This window comes from Anser anser, assembly GCF_964211835.1.
Source record: "Anser anser genome assembly, chromosome: 6".
NCBI lineage: Eukaryota > Metazoa > Chordata > Aves > Anseriformes > Anatidae > Anser > Anser anser.
The window spans coordinates 36,248,850-36,266,293 of NC_139726.1; the positions used below are offsets into that span (position 1 = coordinate 36,248,850).

General features: G+C 36.4%; 1 protein-coding gene across 5 annotated transcripts in view; it reads right to left on the minus strand.

The window, feature by feature from the left end:
* COL5A2 (collagen type V alpha 2 chain) overlaps positions 1-15,508 on the minus strand; it is a 59,200-nt gene extending 43,692 nt beyond the window's left edge. For all 5 annotated transcript variants that reach the window (XR_014586416.1, XR_014586417.1, XR_014586418.1 and 2 more), the window contains exons 1-11: positions 15,025-15,508; positions 14,292-14,324; positions 13,572-13,625; positions 9,935-10,045; positions 8,196-8,273; positions 6,625-6,669; positions 6,044-6,097; positions 5,364-5,417; positions 3,808-3,861; positions 836-889; positions 58-111 (exon numbers count right to left, since the gene is read on the minus strand). Coding sequence is in view for 1 of the 5 variants with exons in the window: in XM_083842870.1 (XP_083698996.1) it covers positions 58-111; positions 836-889; positions 3,808-3,861; positions 5,364-5,417; positions 6,044-6,097; positions 6,625-6,669; positions 8,196-8,258 (378 nt within the window). In the remaining 4 variants the exon portion in view is untranslated. The remainder of the gene's footprint in view (positions 1-57; positions 112-835; positions 890-3,807; positions 3,862-5,363; positions 5,418-6,043; positions 6,098-6,624; positions 6,670-8,195; positions 8,274-9,934; positions 10,046-13,571; positions 13,626-14,291; positions 14,325-15,024) is intronic.
* Positions 15,509-17,444: the final 1,936 nt, after the last annotated feature.

The following is a 17,444-nucleotide window of genomic DNA, read 5'->3' on the forward strand; positions in this document are numbered from 1 at the left end:
ATTTTGGCATTTCAGAAACCATGCTTAAGTGTTTAGTTCTTTGAGCCATGAAAATACCTTTGCTCCAGCTGCTCCAATTTCACCTTTTGGACCGTCAAGTCCTTTTAATCCCTGTAAACGTTATAAAAATATGGAAAGATTATATTGGTATACACACACACCCCATTTCTACTATTATCATTAAAATCTCAATGTTAAAGCCTTAAGAATGGACCTGAGGTGGCAAGAGCAAGAAAGAAGGGGGAAAAAAATTTAAAAACAGATGGAAAAGGGGAAAAAGTTTCTAAATATTTTTTAAATGGAAACCATTTGTACAAGGTACATTTCCTTGGATTTACTTTCCTTTTTAAAACAAGAGTTTTTTAAAAAAATCCTAAAACAATAGGGACAAGGCTCTGAGCCATAGGAAACCTATTTATTCCTCCCTGAAGTAAAGTTCTGGCCAGAAAACTCAGTAATTTGTAATCAGTCCATCTTGCAAACATATCCACCTCTCGAGTTCCCCACCCTACTGCAAGACTTGCCAACAAAGTTAGAGAACTGTCAGGTTTGTGCCTCCTGAAACTTGGCAGGGCTCATGCAAGCTTCTTCCAGATTCCCAGAACATTTGAAAATAAAGTGAAGACACAAGAATATAACACAGAGGTCAGCTTAACTGGGAATAGCGCTGATTTTCTGCAAGGCCCTCTTTCTCTCTAATGGCAGTGATTCTGCTGTGATTGGCAGGACTAACAGCGTAGTCAAATTCACCACAAATACAAACCAAGCTGGAAGTCTTTGCACTGAAACTGTCTTGAAACATTATGAATAAGGAGAGGGAAACCTTGTTGCTTACCCTGTGACCCTTGAGGCCTGGAAGACCTGGAGCACCAGGAAAGCCTCGAGGCCCCTAAGTAGGAAAAAGGAGGAAAAACAACACCAACAAAAGTAAAACACTGATTTCTGCAGATAACCCTAGTAATAATGCTGCTAACAGGGAAGACGGTAGTAGTATTAATAATAATATTCCTAATACTCCTTCAGCTTGGTGAACAATACAGCCAAGCATAGAATTGGAGGGGATCACAGACAATACAACATAACATCCTATGAAGCTAGAATATCCTCGTGTTATATGCTTTTTCACTGGTACCAAAAGCTTTATAGCTTACATCGGTATATGATCAAACCTTAAATTTCAACAGAAGTAATGAAAAAAAACCAACAAACAAACAATAATGGTAGATCAAGTTTTGAAGCTTAATATGGAGTAACCTCAATTAAATAGAAGTCAAAAATCAGAGTTATCGTTTAACATAAAACAGAAACTGAGGCCAAACTGCTAACTGTACGTTATATCAGAATATATCAGACAGATAGCATAACAAACAGCTATTAAAACATACCTAGAATTTAAACCAAAGTTGCCTCGCTCTTCAATTTCTACCAAATTTCAGGATTTCTCTTTCAGGAAAGGTTAAGTAACAAAAGGGACTTTTCACTTCAGTGGCAGCTGGGCATTTCCATCTCCCCCAGCTCTCCACAGCTATATGGACCTACAACTCATTCCTTGTTCATTTACAGGTTTTTGAAAGAATTACTGTTATACATTCTTTTAATAAACTAAAAGCATTTACCAGAAGGAGCCTCTCAAACCTATCTAGGAAACCAGCACCAGAGATTAACTTTTTCTGCTTTGAGAGGACTTCACTCCCTTTGTGGTCTCATTGCAACCAAGGGCACTTCAGTCGTGATTTTCTATTTGAGAGAGTTAAGCGCATCAGTATCTTGCTTAGTGAAAAGAATAAAAATTGAGTACCTCTCAACCAAAATTTTCAAAAATAGCATATTTCATGCATTTTGGCATACCAAAAACTCATAAAGATATATAACAGAAAATGAAGCATCATGAAGTAACTTTGAAAAAGAACATCTAAGACCTCAGCATGAGAGAAAAGCACTTTATGTATGCACAAGCTGTTTCCTTGTTAGCATTAAGAAATGTAAGAAAGGTCTTTGTAAGAAATGTCTTTCCCATAGTCAATTATGTGGATAATGTCTGATCATAAGGTTCAGTTGAAAATTACTCCCGAATCGACAGATTCCTAAGGGACAAATTACTTCATAAAGGTATGAATTTTCTGAAATGAGTAGGAAAGATTGCGTGAACTTATTTATACTCAGTGAGTTTCAGTGAAGGACAATCTCAGTCATTGTACAAGGCCTAGCATGTAAATTTGAAATTGTACAAATTATGCTTCTTTAGACTGAATAGAGCCCATAAAAACAGTTTATTTGAGCTGTGCTCAAGCAGTGGTATATCATGTTATACAACCAGGGCACTCAAACGATGAAGGACACACATGGGACAAGTCAGATGGTAACCAGGCAAATCCTGCACAAGGGGAAATACTCATCAGATATATCTGTAGAAGTCTATGGGGCTTGTCATTGATCAAGACATTACACACTTCTCTGATATACCAACTGTGTAATCAATGCTGTTCTATCTGGTGTTATGCAATTGCAGCAAACTCTTAGTTAACTTTTGTGGGTGTGCAGTAAAAATACTTCTTTCCTTCATTCAAAAGTCTTTTGATTTTAACGAGAACACAAATTCCTATTCTTTATTAGCTTGTCATTGCAGAAAGAACCTGCAAATCTGTTAAACTGGATTTATCATGAGCAAAGGGAGAAACACTTTCCGAAGTTACAGGCTAAAAATTCCCAGTGTTTCAGTCCTTCAGGACACTTTTACTATACCCTACTGTCCACAATATCCTAGGTTGATTGCACATGTAAATATGTTCTCTCAAATCAACTTTTCCCAAGATTTTATTAGAGGCTTTAAATGCAGATGATGTTCAATAGCATGCACTATTCTAAAAACATATGAAGCAAAGATGATTTTATTGAGCAAAAATAAAACAGCTTGATCTGAACAGAACAACACTCTGCAGACTACATTAGCCTCAAGCAGCTTATAAAACAATGTCTTTGTGTTTTATAAAAGCTTTGGAGGGAAGCTTAGGAAAAAATGCTGCCTCATTAAAAGATCGTTTCTCTCTCTCAAAGAGATCATATCTCCCATTGCTAACAAAATTACCAGGCAAAAGCTGTATGCTTGAAAGAAAAGGAGGCAGCTTAAGAGATGATGCGTATCAAGTGGCTTCTGTTCTGAGATGTATCTATCCCCTTTTTGGCCACACTACAGCTCCCTTCAAGGTGCAGAAATGGGACTAACAAAAGCAGAATTCATAATATGGGCCAAAATTATATGTGATGATAAAATGACATTTCAGATATAACCGCTTTCTTTTATTGTTAAGTTAACCATTATGAGTATCCTCTGCACTGTAAATACCTACTATTTGGAAATCCTTTAATCACTTTTGCATACTGAAAATAAATTTTATTTACAGTTATGATACCTTCTTTCCCTGTCCCCCAGACTGATTGTTTGAAAGATAGACACTGCCACCCTAACCTGACATCACATTATATTCTATCAGCACTCTTTGCACATGACTGTGAATGACCACGTGAAATACTGGGAACTGTACAACTTGCATGCGCTGTCATCTGTTTTATGCATATTTCGTCTACGGAATAGTTGAGATACGCACCTATGAGACGACTCTCAGCATTAACACAAGGGTCATTGAATGACCTATTTGTTTCTTAGCTATTACACTGATTAGGATCATTAGAGTTAGCTGACACAAGTACTTAAGAAATTGAAAGGGCAAGCTTTACACTTACTGTTAAAACAGATATTGGTGACACAATTATTATTATTTTCTAAAATGTAAATAATTATGTTCTTACTGGAGATCCTGGGAATCCAGGCTCACCAGATTGTCCTGGTCTACCGGGTTCACCCTAATGAAAAAAAAAAGGAACACATGAAAATAGCAAATATAGCAAATAACAAAATTAATTCACTTATCTTACCATTTTCTATTCAAACAAATGAGGATATTCAAACGTCCTCATTCAGCACATCAGTATTATAAATTTTCTCTTTACTGTAACAATTTCAATGACATAAATCAAATGCACACTTGACTAACAATGTGCATTGGGCATGTTAATTTAAAAATGTTTTTAAAAAAGAATTGTGGAAACTGAAGATTGAGTCCAAAACGCACCTCAGCATCACAAGGTGGTGCTGCAATGTGGTTTTCCTGGGAATTAACCAGGCAAACTTTTGCCATCACTATGCTGACAAATTTAAATTTCATTAGGAGCAGCAATTGAAAACCGTTTGCATTATAGCTCATTACTTCTTCTACTCAAATTCTGTTTTTAAATGGGTATCATTTAATTCTAAATCAGTAACTGTTTTCTCCATGATGCAATAGGAAATAAAATATGGTAGAACTAAACAAGCATATTTTAAGGACTATTCAAAGTCCTCCACAGCCACAACCAAATATCCCTTTACATGCATCAGTTAGTTCAAATACATCCAGGACACTGGACTGCAGGAATATGAAAGGCTTCAGAAAAACAGTTTCTGGACAGAGACACAGTAAAACACATCACAGATGCGATTAAAGTACCCCATGCAAACATAAATGGAAATGGAGCAAGTTCTTCAAGTAATATTGAGATTTAGTTTCAGTGCATTGAGGATTGAGAATAAACTGTTTCCAAAGACTCTTATAACTTCTTGTACAGTTTACAAGAAAGCAAAATTACGGAAACTATGGTGATTTCTATACTAAATCATCTGGCATCTTAAGGTTTCATCTCACTTCTCAGTAATAATTTACAACTCAGATAGATCTAACATGCTTTGCAAACAAAGAATATATGTCTAATGGAAAATTCTTAGGTTACTGTTGTGCGGTACATACATATTTATTTATATCCATGTATTTATACATGTAATATAAATATACATGTATACATAGTCATAAAATCAGTTATGGATATAATAAACTATTAAGTTTTTAAATAGTAAAATTTTATTGTCCTGATCTGGGTAAATGTTACCATTACAGTTCTTCTAGCTCATCATGTGATCCCAAAAATCTGGATATATATGTATATAATGCTGTATATAATCAAGCATGTATCAAGGTTGATTTCAAGAGAGATATCTTAATTGAAGAACTGGCTGAGGCAAGAAACAATAAAAAGACAGTGCTTAAACCACAGCTATCATGGTAACGTAACGAGAAGAAAGGATGTTCTGGAAAATATCCATTGCTACAGTTATAGTTATGATACTGCGATAATGAGAAGTATGATTAGAAGGAAAAGGAAGTAGAAAAGAGTAGCTGTGACAGGAACATCTGCTGGTTAGTCATTGTCTCAAAGAAGCCAGTATTTTTTTTATTAAAAATAAAACAAGAAATGAAGAATAACAAACTTACATCTTCACCAGGTTTGCCTGGAGGTCCTTCTGGACCACGAGAACCAACTGGACCCTAAGGAATAAATATATTTCTTGAGAAGTCAATTTAGACATCACTAAAATAGCTATTTGCTCTATCTGAAAGTCGTGTTTTACAAAAACAAGTGTAGAGAAAGGATGACTTTATGCCAAAACATGTCTGCTAAATTCTGTGGTGCTCTTTCTAACCATCCTGTCCCTAAGAAACGAGCATTAAGTTATATAAGAACATAGGATGGATTTTTCAGGAGAAAAAAAATATACATATCAGTTGTTGTTGTTCCCAGATTGACTCTCCCTTTTACCGTTAGTCATTATATCAATTCCAAAAAAAATGAGTATTTTTATCTACCTTTGTATGATAGAAACACCTACTAGCTACAGTGTTACAAGTGCTTAATCATCCTCAGATCTGTGGTGGCAAAGTCATAATGATTGTTTACAATAATCATAATTATCATTCATATACAAAACAATTCACATTCACTGATACAAGACAACATGCTTTGCACCCCTCAACTCTTGACTGAAGTAGTAGTTACCTGATAGCTTTGGTTGAGACAACATTAAAAAAAAAAAAAAAAACTCTTCTATAGTAAGGAGGTATAATAAATTGTTTACTTTTTTATTGTAGAAGTGTTTGTATTTATTTTGCCTTACCATAGGCCCTGGATCTCCAGGTTCACCAGGTGGGCCTGTGGGGCCAGCACCGCCCTAAAATTAATGACATAAATACAATTACAAATTCCAAAAAGTAAACATAAAAGGATGCAAATTAAAATCCATGATCAGGTAAACAACAGACCATGGAACAGTCTGGATTCTAATTCAGAAACAATTCACTCTGCAAGACAAGTGGAAGGTGGATGCTAAGATCTAAAGCTTGATGGATAAGTCATCAGCCGTACACAAAACCCACTGGATGCTAACACCATCCTAATACTGAAAATAACTCAACCACCATTTTCATTGCTGTTTACTCATTAAAAGATGTGTGTTGGGTTAAAACCATTTTAAGTGTCTAATTCATTGTTCTTTCCAAGTTAATTTCTGTCTATAGAGTACAACTGGAGCAGAGCTCGAGAGCAGTATATTTAGGTTCACATCTAGATGAAGATGCATTCAGCCATTCTTCAAGACAGATATGTCTCAGAGCTGAGTTCTCTTCTACATATACAAGTTGCTATGTGATTTGTCTTCTTTGTCCAATTATCTTAAATCCCATGATATGAAACACTTACTTGTTTTCCTTGGAGACCCTGAGGACCTCTTGGACCCACTGGACCCTATCAAAACCATAAATTGTTACACACTGAAAATCACACTTCCCTAACTAATGTTCATTCTGCATTGACAGCAAAATTGCCTTATAATGCATAACTATATTGAAAAAAAATGTAAGACTACAAGTACAGTTGGAGAGAATAGTCTCCCCTTGAATTGAAAGTCATTACTTATATTAATCTAATAATGGAATTAATGTCAAAATAAACTCATGCTGCTGTTCTCGGCCATGAGCAGGAACAAACAGCAATGGAAGGATGCATTTTCATGAATCACACAAAATAGCAGAACAGCTTCTAAATGGTTGATGTTTGTTACAGAAAATTCTCCTTTACGTTTTCATGGTATTTTTAGAAAAATTTCATGCCTCATTGTAACTTGTCCTATGAAATAAAAATAATCCTGAATGTAATGCTCTTCTTTCTAGCAATACAAAAAATATATAGCAGGCAATAACTTGCATTTTGACAGAGGTCATCTTTCACACACATTCATTTTTACAAATTTTTACATTGCATTTTAAATCCTTTTTGCAAACCAAATGCAAAAGAGTTACTCATAGGCCATTTAAAAGTTCTGATCAACAATAAAACCAAAACACAGTGGATCAGCTGAATGACAGTCAGTTACTGAGTTTTACTGAGAACCTTTCAAACAGTGTTAAAACAGTTCAAAGTTTACTGGTGGGGTCTTGGATGGATAAGATGCAAGTAGAAAAACTCATGGACAATGCAATCACTGAAGGACAGTTTCCTTGAGAAAGAATGCTAAAAAATACAGGGGGGAAAAAAAAAAAAGCTAACAGTATCTTCACAATGTGATAAATACACATAGTACACAGAGTAAAAAGTAAAAAATTCAAAATTAACCAAAAGAGTTCAGACAGAGACAGCTTAGGGTGGCAAAATGTTTTTTTACAGATGGTAAAAAAAAAAAATTAAAAAATCCATGTTACCACTGTTCTCGCTACACTAAAAAGTGAAGGGCATATCTAAACAGTGAGAGATTCCAATCATAAAACTGGACCCACTGGAGAAAGAGAATGTCTGTCTTAAAATAATAAGCTCACAGCTGGTTTCAGAAATACTCTTTTAAATTGCTACCAAAAATAACTATCTTTGATGTCACAACATGAAAAAGAGCCTTCAAAGTTACATATTTGTTTGTTCTGCTTTGCATTATACCTGACACTCTTCAGTTCCTCTGCAGTGACTCAAGAAATGAGAAAATCAGAAGGGTTTTTGTTTGTTTGTTTTTTTGTTTTTCTGTACCTTATTTGTAATAGCTGCTATATTTCGGAAGGAGAAAAAGAAGACAGCAAGAAGGCTAGGGGGATGGGACAAAAAGCTTTCACTTTAACAGAATAAGCTTTTTCCATTGTTTTCAGGTACTATGGAAAATCACACAAGAAAATTCTGTATATTCAGGTTCTAGATGTATAGGACGTTGAACAGAATTCTACTTTTGGTTTTTGTATTTGCACTTCACTTCAGACTTTTTCAACAGTACAGGGCTAATCTGGTCTTACCACTGCACCGGGCATCAGTCCCATCTGACTACCAAGTCCAGATTTCTCATCCAGTCCTGCCATCTGAGCTGCAAATGGCTGAAAAAAATATGATGGGTGATTTTAGGTGTCGGTCACATTGATGATTCACAAGGCAAAATTCTATGCAACTAGCTTTTCATTTCTTACATTGGCTTTGCAACACTCACAAGTAAATTCTTATTTCAGTCATTAAAGTCTTCTTTCCTATACATTTGATGTGGTTTAAGGCATCAAAAAACCAGTCAAATGCATCATGCTGTCTGCTTACTATTCTGACTGTACACCCACTTTAATAATAAACAAATAGGAAGATGACCTAAAAAGAGGAAAGCTTCCCATGAAAATAATTAGATTTCTTTCACTGCCCTCAAATATGAATCACACCTTAGCATCACCTGCAATTTACTTCATTTCTTCTAAGATTGATTTGTTTTCACTTACTGTGCTTCAGGTTCAGAAACATCTGAAATTAAATGAAAATGTAGCCAATTTTATGACTGCATATTAGTATTTTGACTTTGTTGCCCTTATCCAGCAAAGTCGAAGGCCACTGCTGTTCATTCATGACAAATGAGTTAAAGCAAGGAGAACTCTCGGACATTCTTCCATTTTCGTGCTTGCAGATGTAGTTGAAATCAACAGTTTTATTTTGTTTGGTTCAGAGACAGATACTCGCTCACGGCAGGTCAGAGCTTAGAATGTCTGAGAACAAGCTACAGCACATATGGATATTCAGGTCTTCTGAGACTCATCTCCATACACACTTTCTTAAAGACTGGAGATTGCCTAACTTCAGAAACAGAAACATAAAACAAAAATGCCTTAAATTTCTGGCCAGACCTAGTTTTCCGTTTTTTCTGTGGAAATTTATGAAGGATGGTGGTCTATCACCCATCCTGGTTCTTCTGCAGTTCTCTGTGCTGAAGAGATTAAATTGGGCTGAACCTGCTAGATTTAGGACTATTTGCAAAGTTGTTTAAATCAAGACATGTTGCTCAAACTTGCAGGCTGTTGGCCTACCTAATATTCCAGCTAATAATCCAGTTTATTGGAGCAGTATAATGAAAGTTTTCAGTAATGTTGCAGGAACAATGGAGGTAAAAATCAAAACAGCTACCTTCCAAATAGAAACAAACATTTAACTGAATATACTTCAGAAATTCACATATGTATTTCATTATCAATCATAATTAGTCTTCCACAGAATTTTGGGGGAAAAAAAATAAATAAGCCTTGCAGAATGCATTTTACATATCTAGGGCTGGTTAACATGGCTTTCCATAGATAATTTCTGACTTAATCATCTAAGTGTTGGTCTGATTAATTTCAGCAAGAAATAGACTTGACCACATTTTAATTACCCTATTGATTATTTCCTGAAATATATCTTTTTTTTTTTTTCTTCTTCTGTATTCCTGATTTAGTTTATCAATTTCCCTGAACCTTTGCATTTAATAGAACCCTACTTAGATTTGGGCACCTTGGCTTTTCTAATTGTTAAAATACATTGTGAAAGGTGTGTCCTTTCAGAGCTTTTCAGCGTGTTCCAATTTTCAGCAAAACTTGCATTGCTGCTAGCCACTGCCCCTCATTATTGAGACGCAGGAATGATGAACATAGTTTTCTGTACTTGCTGAAGCATAGAGAAGTTACTCTATATCATGTGAACCTATCCAGACACTCACTCTGCTTTCTATCAAACCAACTGAAAAACTTACCCTGCTTAGTCCGTCTGGTCCTGGGTGGGTAGGGTGTCCGGGAGGACCAGGGTCACCAGGCTGGCCAGGGATACCAGGTTCCCCATCAATCCCTTGAGGACCACGAGGACCCTAGAAAGAAAATAATAAATGCAGAGTGTGCACACAGGTATTCAGGAGAAGCCTTATAAATGGCAAATGGTCTCATTTGTGATAAATCCAAATTTGCAAAGAAAGATCTTCAAAAAAAACATCCATCAACATCTATTCTTACTTTCAGATCCGTAGCACTGACTAAAATGAGTTATGAATCCAGCACACAAGTAAATTGGAACAATTTCTCTCAAAGGCTATTCTAGAAACTTAGGCTTCCTATAACTTCATATTCGGGTATACTATTCCTGATAAACTGCTGTGCATTATATAGAACATCAAGAATTTATTTATAAAATACAGATAGCTCAAATTTGTGCACATATATAATACACACTCAGAAAATTCCAGCAAGACTGATTTCTGCAACCTCTTGACATCACAAATGGTTTAGCTCATACTATTACTAAATTTCCAACACTTACGCTGCCAAAAATGCAGAGTAACTCCCTTGGTGTTGATGTTTTCTCTAATTAGTGTTTGCAGAATAGGTTGGGAGGCTATTCCATTGCTCCCATTTTTATCGTTCACTTTTGATTCCTAAACTGCATTCATCTTATGATGACAATGCGGTTGTGTCAGAACCAAAATTAAATACAGAAGCAGCTAATAAGACATTAATGGAACAAAATCAATGGCAGTATGGCCAATACATATATACTTCAATCATAAGTATGGACTTCAAATTAATTGTCACACTTGCCTTCTTCATTTGGAAGAAAAATGCTGGAAAAGAGTGAGGAAAAAAATTATACTGTATAATGAGCTCTTCTACGTTAAGAATCCTTACACAGAAAACTTTGGAAGCCTGTCTCAATGACTCATCTTTACAAACACAATCAGACAGATTGCTTGTATTTCCATGAGATGAGGCCTGTATTTCCATGCAGTCTGCAACAAATTTCAGTGGAACTTAGGGTCTGAACTAGTATAGTTTGAACTAGTATAGTGTGCACTTTAAAGAAAAAGCATTCTTTGGGAAAGAGCTACATTGACATAGTACTGACAATAGGATTCCTGGAAACTCTCAGCAAACAAGCTAATTTTCTCCTCTTATTTCTCAATATATCTTTATGACCTGAATTTCTATATGCCTGGTAATCAGAGGACATTTTTTTCGTATCAAATACACATACACATATACTTGCAGAACATGAGTTGTAAACAGATGCTATTCTGAAACTAATGTACAGATTGCTGCATGTTGGATAGGAACAGAAAGTTCTTTCAAAAAACTTTATTATCTAGTATTTTTATCAAAAATATAACTATACACTGCCAAACCTAAAAGTGTATAATGTCTGAAGGAGGAAAAGCCTAAGTTGTCTTCTTTCCTTTATTCTCAGCACAAAAGGAAAACACAGCTATGCATTACAGAAAAACACAGATTTGCCTGAAAGAATTCATCAGACTTCTATAAAATAACTAGTTATTTTCAACACCCAAACTGAGATGCATTAACAAGATCTGATTTAGAAAAAGGAATATTCTTTTTAGTTCCATCTTAGGAAAGGAACTACTTTTTTAGTTACCAATCCTGCTTCAAGAGCAACACTGCCACCACCCCTACCTCAAAACCCCAAAAGTCCCTGAAAAGCTTGTTTGTATTTATAGCTGGTAACTAACTGATGGTGTATAACCAAATTGTATTGTATTTTAATAAAATATTGATTATAATTAATAATATATATGAATTTATATGCATATTAAAAACCTTTCATCGTCTTCCACCAGCTCATGGTAGTGAGGTTTAACAAATATATTAAAAACCTAGCACAAGCCACAAGGTGGCATCCTTTAAACATGTATTCAGGATAATGACAGTTTAATAATTCTGGCCCGTTGCTGCTGCTGGTCAGGAAACATTAGTACAGATTTTGCCTGTAATGGAATAAAAGGAAATGCAATTCACAGTAGAGCACTTTGAAACTACTATCTATTTTACTGCTACTTCAATTACAATCTAGTATAAAAGCATACTGAAAAAAAAAATGCACTGATGGTTCTGAGCATGCTCAAGATTATTTTCTGTCTTCAAAGGATTAGTTGTAATTGCATGTAATTGTATCACAGTCTAAAACTCCCCCTCCCCAGATGTATTTTGTAAATCCAAGCACACTCTAGCCTTGCTGTTTCTCTCTCACTGTTATGCTACCAAAGAATTTGAAATAAATTACATGCTAATAGTCCCAAATTCACAAATCCTGCACTAGCAGCCACTCCCTATCTAAAGTACTACTCTTTGCTCTCTGATCTATACCCTGACACACACAGTCTCACCAAAACCTTTGACATTATGTTTTCAAAGAAGCTGACTGGTTCCTAATGCCTTGATATCCCTTCAAAGCACTGTTAATAATGAATGTCAAAGCAACTCAAAACTTTTCACAGCCTTTTGATATTTTAAGTGTTTCTAGCCACCACTCTGTAAAGACACACAAGGAACTCATGGCACAGGACCAGAAATTTAGTGTCTCATTGATAAACTTGCACTCTGGGAAGACACTTCAGATATCTCTGCAAACACAGTCAAGATTCCTCTGCAAATGACAAGGTTTCACAATTACTCCAAGAATTCTTTTATGTATCTTGATAGCAATTCATCAGACAAAGGTCTTAAGGTGATCCAGAGAGGAGCAGTGGCTTGGCATCCAACTCAAAGAGGCTATACAATTATTCCATGTCTTTAGAAGCACTGTCATTACCATCTATGGACAACAGGCATTCACTGGAGGAACAGCAAAAAGAGTCAATTTTAGACCTATGCCTAAAACACAGCTCTGTTATTCAAGCAAAATACGTTAAGTATTGGCTTGCTCTCTCCTGAGGGATAGGAAAATATCCACATAGAAATTACAATGATACTATTCTTTAAAACCTGCTAAAAACAGCTTCTGCATTTTGCCCTAGCTTTTTCAACAGGAACGTGTCGTCTTTGGTATTTTCAGCACTCCCTTTTGGCCTTTCTGTGGTTCTCCACATGCAGACGCTGAAATTCCCTTATGAAGTCTTTATTTCCACTGAGCAATCTTGATTATATTATTCACCAGCATACCAACATATGTAGTCACATATTAACTCCTGCTAACTTCCTGAGCTTTGTCTTCTCTGAAATACTCTGATCCACAAAGTCCACACAGCTGCTGATACACAACAGAAACCAGCAACAAAAAAAACAGCAAGTTCTTAAAACAGAGAAAGATGATGTTCTAGATTTTTTTTTTCTTTGGTCTTTTAAATCCTGGAGAAAACTGTACTCTCAGACACTGCTTCAAGTAACTGTTGAAAAACTATGGCTTTTAGTGGAAATACTGCTAAGTTTCTATCAGTTATCTCAGAACACCCAGAGATGGTGAGATATAAATATTTTTTCTGTTTGTTAGTTAATTCTTGGAAGATATGAGGAAAGTTCTGGTAACTCTCAAAGACATGGAGAAAGTTCAAAGCAATCTAACCTCTTAAGGTTAGTCCAGAACTTAATTTTTAAAAGTATTTAATAACTTACAGGTCTTCCCTTAGGTCCTCGTTCTCCTCGTGGTCCTTGTGAACCTGGAGGTCCCTAAAAGAAAGTTTAGAAATATTGAACACCTCTTAAAGTAGCTAACGACTTATAAAGCTCTGAAGATATGAAACACCATGCTTATTTGAAAATCAATTTTTGATTTTTTTTTCCCCCACATGATCATAAAGGAAACAGCTATGACCACTGAATATTCAGTTATCTCTTCTCAAATGCACATTGCCTGAATGGAACAGAACCAGGATGCAGAGATCTACAAAATGGTTTCATATCTCACATGCTCCATAGCTTAATTTAGCACAGGTTTTCTGAATGCTGAAGTCTATCAATAGTGAGTTGCACAGGTCTGAGACGCCCTTCCTGCTAGTCCAGAACTGCTCTCTGCTTAGTTGCAGCTGGAGAGCATACTGCATCTCCTTCTACTCCTGTTAGAAAAGCATTCCCCAGCAACAACCTTGCTCAAAGGTCCTCAGACATGCATGTTCTACAAGCACACATCCATTTGCTTCGGGCATTGGCTGACCTGACGCTAGTACAAAATCCCATAATTTTGATACCTCCTCAAGTTCAGCAGTTTGGCAGACAATGCCCCCCATCACACGCATGGAAGATTCTTCCTTCACATCATTCTCACAATACAAAACAGAAGTGGCAGAAAGTGGAAAATGCTATCATCAGAGAAACAGAAGTTCAGAAAATACTCACTGCAGGTCCTGGGCGGCCTCGTATTCCGGAAACCTAAAGAAGGCAATAGAAATTAAAGTTACCACACAACATTATGCCTATAAAGAAATATCATTGTTATTCTATACAAAGGGAAAATTAAAAAAAAAAAAAAAAGTGAGATAAATAAGTGAATGACAATGATTTAGTCTCAATTATTTACCTAGTCTTTTGTCTCCACACTTTAAAGAAGGAATGGTTAGGCATTGTAACAGGCTGCTCAGGGAGGTGGTGGAGTTTCCATCCCTGGAGGTGCTTAAAACATATGTGGATGTGGCACTTAGGGACCAGGTTTAGCAGTGGACTTTAGCATGTTTTTGAGTGTTAGACGATGGTTGAAGTTGACAATCTTATGGGTCTTTTCCAACGTAAATGATTCTATAATTCCAGAAATGTATAACAATAAAGATAGAAAGGGAGAATTTATATCATTTTCCCTAATGTTTCTACTCTTTCCAAACACTAATATACCACCATACCTCCACAGAATTTAACTATAAAGATTATGACACTTTTAACTCTAAGATTCTTTTCCCAAAATGCAAATGACAGGCATTTCCAATGTCACATATGTGACACAGGGTAATTCATTCCACACCTTTCACTACCAGCCTGTACATTTGTATTGCATTTCTTTAATTGCTGCAATTCTGTCTTAAGCACTGAAATGTAAACTTCTAGGGGGTGTAGATAGATGAAGAAAAAATGGACTCACAGGTGGCACTATTCCAGGTTCTCCTTTTTGCCCCTGTAGGAAAAGGATGCAAAAACATCAGATGGCAGAAAACAAGCGAAATTAACAGTAATAGTTTCACCAATATAATTCCTGTGACTGTGACAAATGCAGAGACTTTTCTAAGGATACAACTGTGACTAATTTAAAGTCCCTGCAATAGTTAATCCACACTATTTTAATGAGTACAGACACTGATTAAATGAAGGCTATAAATTAACTGAGTTTCTCTAACTGCTCAACACGCTGGATGAAAAAAAGACACAAAGTTAGAAATGACCATGATATTTTTTAAGTAGTAGAAAACATGCTGCCGCTCTGTTATGGGATGATTTGATTCAGTTGAAATGCAAAGCCCACAGCAGCATTCAGATGCCATTTCTTCAAGACATTAAATTAGAATTCATAACATGGACATACAAAACCTGCATGTCCACCTGCAACATAGGGACAGAATACAAAGCAAAGTTGCATGGCCTCAGAATGAAGGGGATTGCATTTAGCAATTGACTTTTCTGTGTGCTGAATGTGTTCACAATGATTACACATTAAATAAAATAACTGGATTTAGACCTACTGGTGGTAACCATTTTATTAAGAGAAAATGAGGGCTTTGTAAACATACAAAATTTCCTGCCTCATTTAGCAAGTAGTGAGCTGGTCACAGTCCATTTATTTCCACAAACTACCTCTCCAGAGATAGTTACTCAGTTTTAATGACAGTATATACTTGATAACCTAAAATTAATTTCAATTACTTCTTGAGGCTGCTTACCATCTTAGAAACTCATTTATCAGAATGCATTTTAATTTCTCCTATAAGAATAGATCTTCTCCGCATTTAATTGCACACCATAAGCTGTGATGCCTGTGGAAGCGTGGCTCTGTGCAGGAACACATCGTTGTAGTCCTTTGGCAGTGCCAGGACCACGTGTCCCCATCCTGCACTCAGACATACCCAGCACCTACAGAGCTGTCTGTCGGAGGGGACCTGCATGAGCCCTCAGGTATCAGCTGCCAATGTTTTACTTAGCGGTGCCTCAAACATAGTCGTGATGTGATGCAAGCTGCCTGGGGCACCCTGAACTAATACCACAGTGAAAGCACGAAGGGTGTCAAAAAATTACCATTTTTAACCATGGTTTCATACCTTTAAATATGGCTGAGGAGTATTTTTATGATATTTGGGCAATCCTCTAGTGATTTATACAAAGCCCCATTTATTCATGGCCAAGTATATAGAATTAAATATATCAGCAAATGTAAGAAAAACAACGTTATTATTAAAAACATGATTTAGATCAAAGAGCGATGTAAAACAGTTTGAAAAACTTGAATTTGGAGGTATAACTTTATGATAGAGCTCATCACATCAGTGCCCTGGGATACCAGAAGTAAGGCAGAACAGATCTGGGGTATGTTTGCCTACCAGTAGAAGGTGTCATATAGGTTCCTGCAATTATATCTGGCCTTAGGTGCAGCGATAAGCAAGATGGGCTGCAAAGCTGATGTACCAGCCACGCACGATATCTCAGGGACTGCTCTGCCCTATATGCAGTAGTGCAACAGCTATCTTGTGATTGTTACCTGAATTACGTGTAGTTTAAAGCCAACACCAGGACGTCTAGACAAGATGCAGTAATGCCTTGCACCTGAATATAAGACATACCTCCAGCACAAAGTGTCAACAAATACAGCAGGAATGTTTAAAGAGTGGTTGTGCTACCTAGTGCACACCGGGCAGCTAAGTTTCAGCAAAACCAAGCTGAAAGTTTTAGGACTTTGACTTCTAATACAATGGTGGTCCCTTCCATCATTCTGTGGCACTGCTAGATATGAAACAACCAAACTACTTAAACTGGAATTCCTGTGATGTAGACAGCAGGGATTTTCAGTCAGGGGATTCTCTATATTAACGCTAAGATTTTTTGTCTGCATCCCAGGATTTTTTCCATGAAGATTTGCTTCTTCCCGTCTTGAGGAAGAATAAGAGAAAAAGAATTAATTCCTTTTACAAGAGCTTATATTTATTTACTGTAAAGCGCTCCAAGGAGATGCAAGAGACTTTTTAACAGTTGTAATATGTTTAAAAATAAGTAAATAAATAAAGGAAGTCTTACCTTTCTTCCTCTACCTATTAAAAGGGATAAAAGAAGAAAAGAGAAACAATTAATGTTTTTACTCCAAGAGACAGACATGGTAACAGTTGAGTGAAGGTGTTACAACTAGAACCATCCCAGATCCTGGATGCACAGGGGCCTGGAGAGGGTCCCAGAGATACACATACTCCCTCGTTCATGTGTGAGGAACCAGAAAGGTTTCAGTGATGTCCCTGACCCTCAGCCTTTTTCAGCATTGCAAAGATAAGAAGCAGCACTTCAGGAATGCAGAACGCCCAATGG